Source organism: Physcomitrium patens, chromosome 21, assembly GCF_059467195.1.
Source record: "Physcomitrium patens ecotype Gransden chromosome 21, ASM5946719v1, whole genome shotgun sequence".
NCBI classification, from domain to species: Eukaryota; Viridiplantae; Streptophyta; class Bryopsida; order Funariales; family Funariaceae; genus Physcomitrium; species Physcomitrium patens.
The window spans coordinates 7,914,404-7,922,057 of record NC_143430.1 but is presented as its reverse complement, the minus strand read 5'-3'; the positions used below and the strand labels follow the sequence as shown (position 1 = coordinate 7,922,057).

The window sequence follows — 7,654 nt, the reverse complement described above, 5'->3', positions numbered from 1 at the left end:
ATAGATAAATGCTGGTTATTACCAACACCCAATATTACCGGCTTGTTTCCCAATCACGGTTGATGAATTGCACGTTAAGGGGCAGGCTCCTGCGGAGAGTTTGGAAACCCGAAGAGCCAGCATTGTCAGAACATCTTCGAGGATTCTTTCCACATTAGTAGGTGTCATTCGATGCTTCCAAGGCAGAGCAGTTTACTTCCACAAACTCTTTCACTGTCCATGATCAAATTATTTCTTTCATATTAAATAATGTCGTGATGCAATGTGAGCCTGCGAGGTATTCGGCGACAAGGTGCACTCAGTCGGCCTCAACGAGAGCTTAGCCTCCATGATAAGACAGTGTATATTTGCCCAGGTGTACACAAGTAGATTCATTTCGAGCAATTATGCATTTGGTGGAGTACGGACAAGGTGATATTCTGTACATCTACTGAACTATGGCTCTAGAAACCGGCTGGGGATTTCGCAACATAGTTTTACTCAGAACGAAGTGAAATAAGCGAAACTACCAAGACACTACCCTCGGGCACCATTTCGACGAATGCTGATTCTACAGCAGCTCAGCTAGAAGCAAACCCTAAAAAGTGCTCAATTTCACCACTAAAAACGAAATCCAAAAAGAGGACTTCCATCAGGTGAATATTCAGATCCATAAAACCAATTAGATGTGCTGGTGAGAGCCAGGAATCACACCGCCCTTGGACCTACTGGACTTGTCAGACTTGGGATCCGGCTGCGCAGAGTGTTTGAGGTTGCGTGGATCCCTTTTGGGATAAGTCAGCCGCTTCATGGTGGCGGGAGTCTTAAACGCACCCGGTGCAGTCAGCCTCGGCTTGGGCTGACTCCGAGCACCGGCCTTGTTCTTCACACCTTGAGTTTGTTGGAGGTGACCTGCAACAGTAGGCAGGGGCTCCACTTCCGCATCAACAATGGCACCATTCCCAACATGAATCGTGTTGCTGTGGCGCGTCCCGTCCTTGGGGTCCGTCAAAATGCTAGCTGTGGACCGACCTGTGGCTGAAAACTCACTTCCGGATCCCCCACGGTCGTCGAGATGGTCACTGCTACATCTGCTTCTTGGACTGCCGGCTCCGGACTTGGATCTATGAGGTGTTCCTCGACTGTTGAGCACCTGTGAGGTTCTAAGCGCACCCGTGTGAGCTTTGGGATGTGCATTCGCGAAATCGTTGCAGCTGGCGCGGACTTGAGGCGACACCGCTAGACTCATGCGTTTTGGGACCTTCCTCGCAGCATTTACGTCAACACTCTTGGATGTTTGATCATCGGGGACGTCCTTGAAAGCTGGAGGAATCTCAAACATGCGATTCTGCCATGGTCTTGCTGCTGTCCACCGTTCCACGTAGCTCCAACGCCAGTGAGGCTTGTCGGGTTCGCATTCGATGAAGAGAGGTACGACCTGCTTTGGTCCTGCCCGTCGGAGCTGCTGCATAATGCCGTTCACATTGTCGACATGAGCAACTTCTACATTATTATTCTCCGAGGCATATGTAGTTGGCACCATGAAGCATGAGTTATTTCCAATCATGAGTGGAGGGGGGTGATGGCAAAAAACAGTTAATAAACAATGAGGTGGGTTAAAATCACACACCTGCTGTGTTCGTGCGTAAGCCATGGCTCTTTCTCTTTTGAGCGCCGCTACTTGCCTCTCTTGTTCTTTAGCCTCAATCTGCTGAGCGCTTAAATTGCTATCGTTCCAACCCGTTTCAGTCAACCATTCCTAAGAATTGAAAAACATTGATGGTTATTCGAAAATGGATTATATGATGCTCCGGGCAAGAAATCAACGACTGCACTCACAATAAACATTCTGTGTTTTTCTACTGCCCTCAGAAGCTTTAAATTAAGACTGGTGGCATGCATGTATGTCTGAACTGTAAAACACTTTTCGATAAAACAATGAAAAACACTCACCGACTCTTTTCTGATTATTGGCTGGCTCTTCTGCCACACCTGATGCTGCACAGCCAGGCCGTCCTCGGACATACGAGCTTGATGAGTCCTAAGCCTGCCCTGAACGCGAGTAATGGCTTGTACAGTTCTCATTGTGGTATTTGCCTGCCGCATCACTCTGCGGCTTCGAACAAAAGCCTGAAGTCTGACCAAACCCCTCAAAGCACGTAAAGTTCTTCTTGCCTACAAGCACATTAATGAATTCATAGCAGTATGAGACAAGAACACTGAAGACATTATCCGTGCATCAAACAAGACACATTGGCAGCCACGAAACGAATTGATGAGAACACGACAATAATCAGGCAGAATGACTTATCCAAATTATACCAGGTGACCTCGGAAAGCAGTTTGAACAATCACTGCTGCCCATTCCTCTTGAGATGGATACATGAACATCGTAAATTTGCTATTGGACTGAACCGACGTTTCCGTTTGGGTGACAACCTCTTTTATGTCAGGCTCCTTGTCTTCCGAAAGGGCTACCTTGCCATAACTCCACCGTCGTGCCTTGCGTTTTGGCTTGTCCGGAATCTACAAGAAAAGAACTCATTATGAAGCATGCAAAGAGGATCAAAAAGCTTGCACAAGAAAACCTCGAGTATTCATATCTCTAGAACAACCTAGAAGTTCAAGCTGCTCTTCGACTGGATGCAAATCTTCAACAGCAATCCTCGCAATCAATTTCGGCCCTAAATGCACCACGGTCACTTGTTAGGGAACTTCAAAATAGATATGGTGCGTGAAAGGCGGCAAATATTACCACTGCCACAGGACGTGTATCACCGAAAAGATTCATATCTTTGGACTCAGATTCTTCATCATCTCCAGCCCTGATTGGAGATTTGAAAGCATTTTTGACAGAAGCAAGCCACTTTCCTTTCTTCCCCATCTTTCTGCATCAAATGCAATTATATACCATCCACATACTCTTGTGAACTCTTAAGATGTTGCAAAGCCGCAATTGAAGGACCAGAAGGAAGCACTACACAATATAAACCTGCGGTACCAAAAACTAGAGGGAAGATTGCAGCTCAATCCACATGAATCAACGCCCAAAAAGAGGGGAAGGTCCCTTTGTCTAGCGATCATAACTGCAATTGACTAGAATACTCCACATCGTTGATGACCTTTACATGAATCTTCAACGAAAACTGCTCATATATTCATTGAGTAAGTGTTTGATACACGAAATTCTTTAAAAAACAATCCGGATATAGGGGGTCGTATTTGGAGGTAACAGAAAATCACCTGCTAAGGGTATGATATGATTATGCTTTACCTCGTGGAATTCATGACTAAAAGTGCAGGGGATGAGGAAATGAGAAGTCACTGAAAATACCCACCAGGGGTTCTGTTAACCTTTAGAAGCGCTTAATAACTGGAATCCACACGCAGGTTTCCGAGGGAGCATCACCTATTCCCTTTATATCCGATCTGAGACTTCTGTATTTATATCACCACTTGATGTACAAGTAACATAAGACACCAGAAGTATTCATTACAGAAAATCTACCGAGTGGCTTTGAAAGGACGCATCACTGAATGCTCATTATAAATATCTGCAACATATTTCTCAGCTTGCAAATGACTAAGAGACACTGTAGAACTTACGTAATATGACTGCTGTAAGAGACAGCCTCAAGTAAAGAAGCATGACAAGCAGGTAAGGAGGAACTCTCAGGTACAGAAATGTGACAAGCAGGTCAAAAGCTGCTCTGAGGTACAGAAGCAACAAAAACAAGTGGAAAAAGTTACCAAATGCGTGAAACATCTATGAAACAAGAGGATAAAGACAGTACAGACCGCAGAGTATACTATGTAGCTTAAATAAACTACCCATAATGCAGTATGAAATATAACATCCAACCAAGCAGAATCGAAAAAGTGAAAAGCACAAGCCATGCGAAATACTAATGGGTAATGTCCTAGAACCTCTTTATCGAACATGTCTCAGAAAGTGAAGACGATGTAATCATAGCAATGCAGGAATTATGTGTAATTTAAAATAAATAAAAAACCACTTCGATATCAACTTGAATTTCAAAAGGGTGCGCTTCCCACCTACATCCCCGTGATCCGCACAGCAAACTAGTAACACTGCTCTGTCTCTGAACCACCGAGTTCCTCGGCTTCCATTACAAGGTGTCTAAACTATTCATGTCACAATGTAGCTAACTCTTTCGCTGTAAACCGTTATCAACTTGTAGAGGACAATTAGATATGCTGATCACCAGAATGCGATTTCGTAATCCACGCAAGGTTCGGAGGTTCCTCAAGGAAAACAGGTTGTAAACTTTACCAACACGACAAACAATTGGAGAAGAATGAAGAACTGCAGCATTAGGATTGAGGTATATCTCCGACCGAAAGATACTACTCCGTGAAATACCAGCATAACTAGCGGGTATCGACGGCAGGTTTCACAACGAAAAGCCACATCTGAATCAAAATGAGACGATTAGCAGGACAATCATCTTTGCTTGAACCGAAAAATATTATCGCCTTAGAAGACTACCAGTGAACTTGGTTGAGATTCTCTCAAAGTTGGAAAGCAGCCCACAGCTCACCCTTCCTGCATTCAGCAGCCGCAAACCGTGTCTCCGACTGCTGCGTCACGCGTAACGCGATCGTAGACGCACACAATGTCGCACAAGCACTCTTCACCTGAAATTCCTCCACACGAATTCGCGAACCCCTTTTTAACAAAAACCCCCACTAATAAATGTCGCCGAAACCGCCAGCAAAGTTAAACCACAGTCGCCACACTCTACATTTTCTTCCAACCAACTCAATCCCCGCCGAGCACAGATACCCGCAACTGCAACCCCTACACCACTCAAATCTTCCCCGGTCTAAACCATCGTCACACTCCAAACACCAAAACAATAGCCAATTACTGTTCCAACTCACAGACGAAGCTGGAGCTAGTTGAACCTCGACTCGATTCGACTCGACACATGTGCTCCAAATCACCAGGACTGTGCGTACAAGCTTCCGGAGCTAGTGAGAACAAAGGCTATGATGGGGAGTGATGAGGATCTGCACGGCGACTGGTCGTGAGCTCCAGGGGGAGTCAGGCAACGTAGGAAGTACAAGAGACCAATGAATCATGAAAAATGCGGGAACGGCAAGCAGAGAGGCTAAACTTCACGGCTGCCGTGGAGGTGGCTGGCTCCGCCACCGCAGAACAAAAGCAGTATTCTTTGACCAACGCACACCCTGCACTCCCTGTCTCCGAACATGTACACGTGAGTTTTGCTCTACATATCTACTGCTTATCTCCCGGAACTTTACTACACTCCCGTGTGCAGTTCGCTACGATCCTCGATACCCACAAAACGAAAATGGTTTGTACTTGGTGGCTCGGGGTGATTTTTCGCGAAGCTGTTCTGACAACTTTACTGGAGCTCGTAACAAACTTCGGTGCACAATTTTCGAGCCTTGATGAAGGCTGACCGAAAGTTCACAGCTTCTGTTGACAGATTGTGGACTTTGCAAGCAACTATGAAGCATTAACGAGTAAAATATTCACTGGTTGACGGACTTGAGTTGGGTCTTTCATTTCCTGCTCTTTCACTCCACTTACCGAAACGAGTGCTTCCTCTCTGGAATTACTCTGAAGAAAAACTAGATTCAGCCCTTTGTCATAGATAAATCCCAACTAGCACTCTTCACACCCACACTCACACACACTCAGTCACTCACTCAGTTCATAGACAACTTACCCGAAGCTACTGGATTCAGTGTGATTGATCTCATCTGCTGCCCAGGCAATGCTCCGCCCCCATCTAACTTTGGATTGTTGCTCTCAAAATGAGAGTTATACGCAGTCGATGTCATTGCAGGTTATAAACGCACGATGCTCCGACATGGTGTCTATCAAAAGCCAAAGATGGCACATTCTGCAGCACCGACTATAAAGTTTAAAGTTATTCCTCATATATATATATATATATATTGATTTTGTGTGTGTGTGTGTGTGTGTTTGTGCGCGTGCGAAGAGAATAATATAATACATATCACTTCACACTGGAACACATGACTTGTTGATGATGATAAAGCCATTGTATACTGTGAATTGATACCTGGGTGTCAACTTTTTTCATCCTTTTATGTTGAACTGCTTGCTTGTTGTAGTACATTTTTGTTGTGGTGGCAATATTGAGGAAAATAATGTTTTAAAGCACTCTTGTGCAAATTCTGTGGATTCTTGTACAAAGTTAGACTTACGAAATCAGTTCAGAAAATAAAAGTAATAAAGTATTTTTGTAAAAAGAAAGGTTTAATAATAACATATGGCAGGGGTACTTCAGTCACTCTATTTTTGCCATCTGTGGATATTTCCCCTCCAATGATTTCATTTACTTTGGTCATTCGTTTCAAAAAAATTAGACATTGTAGCATGCCTTTTAAAGAACAACAATAATCATTTGTGTTTTGGGATTTTCAGTTGTTGATTTCAGTGCTTCTTGTGCTGATTACGTGCATTTCATATGTGTACAAGCAATAACAAAATTCCATGCGAAAAGTATATTCTTTTAAACATAGTAAACATGTAAAAATATTACTATTTTATAATTTATATTTGCTTCTATGCCTACATACATACACAATGTATATATTATACTGATTTTGTTACTTGAATAAAAGAGTGAAATTTTATAATCTATAATTAGTCAAACCACATCATCGATTCAATACGATTTACAGAAGACTAAATAAAAATTACGTTATAATATTAAAAATAATATAAAATAAAAATGACACATTACAAACTTATATATATATATATATATATATATATATAATGATAATATTTATTTTATTCATAAGGTGCACATTTTGTATATGTATATGTATCTGGTAAATTTTTTAAATTAATATAGGATGGTTATAAATATTGATGCACACAACATTTGTGTTGTGCTCCATATTGATTTTGATAACTTATTTACACAAACTATCAAACTTTCTGTTTTATATGTATGTTTTGTTGAGTTTTTTAGGGTTTTATAATCATGTTTTTTTAACAATGCAAAAACTTTGTAATTTTTTTACTACAGTGTTCCTTAACCCCTTCTAGTGCAGTATTATTAAATTTGCACTTCAATGATATCCAAGTCCATTTTTTTTTTTTTTTACTTTACTTTATACTAATACATGATTACATTCAAATGATTTTGAAATTCGATAAATACATGTAGATTTCATTAATGATGGATCATCATGTAAATTATAATTTTTGTAAATCTGAACGTAAATTTAAACTCAATCCAGTCTTAATTTGGGTTTCTGATACAAAAGAATGATTTTACTTTAAGAACCAAAAGCAAGAGTTTATGCTAAATTTTTTATTTTCAAAGATGAATTTTTGTATTTAAAGAACACCAATTTATTATACTTTTACAGATAACTTGTAACGTTTGATTTTTGTACAAAAACTATCTTTTGTGTGGAGTTTTTGTCACATAGCATATGTAAAAAAAACTTTTTTGATGTATTGGATGATGATTGTCAAATCATAAGATTATTTGGTGTCTTTCGAATATATGCCACTTCTTGCTTTTGCTTGCTTTAGAAGATTATACAATAAATAAATAAATAAATAAATGAGTGCTTTTTAAAACAGTTATATATTCAATTTATTGTGCTTTTACCTTGTTGTGGATATTATTAAATA

At 40.9% G+C, this 7,654-nt stretch overlaps 1 protein-coding gene across 17 annotated transcripts; it reads right to left on the bottom strand.

Annotated features, from left to right (window-relative positions):
• Positions 1 to 344: 344 nt before the first annotated feature.
• Positions 345 to 5,878, bottom strand: LOC112274413 (protein IQ-DOMAIN 5). Of its 17 annotated transcripts, none has more exons than XM_090245507.1 (7): positions 5,700 to 5,825; positions 4,490 to 4,669; positions 2,735 to 2,867; positions 2,419 to 2,505; positions 1,933 to 2,154; positions 1,610 to 1,738; positions 345 to 1,444 (listed from the first exon to the last, which is right to left on the bottom strand). In XM_090245507.1, exons 3-7 carry the CDS (start codon positions 2,861 to 2,863, stop codon positions 662 to 664), a joined length of 1,350 nt encoding a protein of 449 aa, XP_090101633.1. In that variant the 5' UTR covers positions 2,864 to 2,867; positions 4,490 to 4,669; positions 5,700 to 5,825; the 3' UTR covers positions 345 to 661. The 17 variants fall into 17 exon arrangements, with proteins under 17 accessions (XP_090101633.1, XP_024359662.1, XP_090101634.1 ...); XM_024503894.2 differs by lacking the exon at positions 4,490 to 4,669 and adding an exon at positions 3,318 to 3,434 and having other exon boundaries at positions 2,302 to 2,505; positions 5,700 to 5,807; XM_090245508.1 differs by lacking the exon at positions 4,490 to 4,669 and adding an exon at positions 3,318 to 3,434 and having other exon boundaries at positions 5,700 to 5,807.
• Between the last annotated feature and the right edge of the window lie 1,776 nt (positions 5,879 to 7,654).

What these genes read in the sequence shown, in the direction of transcription:
- LOC112274413 (XM_024503885.3), bottom strand. An exon ending in ATACACGTCCTGTGGCAGTG is followed by an intron (nt 2,506 to 2,734) that starts GTAATATTTGCC and finishes CTTTTCTTGTAG; the next exon opens with ATTCCGGACAAGCCAAAACG. An exon ending in CAATAATCAGAAAAGAGTCG is followed by an intron (nt 1,739 to 1,932) that starts GTGAGTGTTTTT and finishes TTCAATTCTTAG; the next exon opens with GAATGGTTGACTGAAACGGG.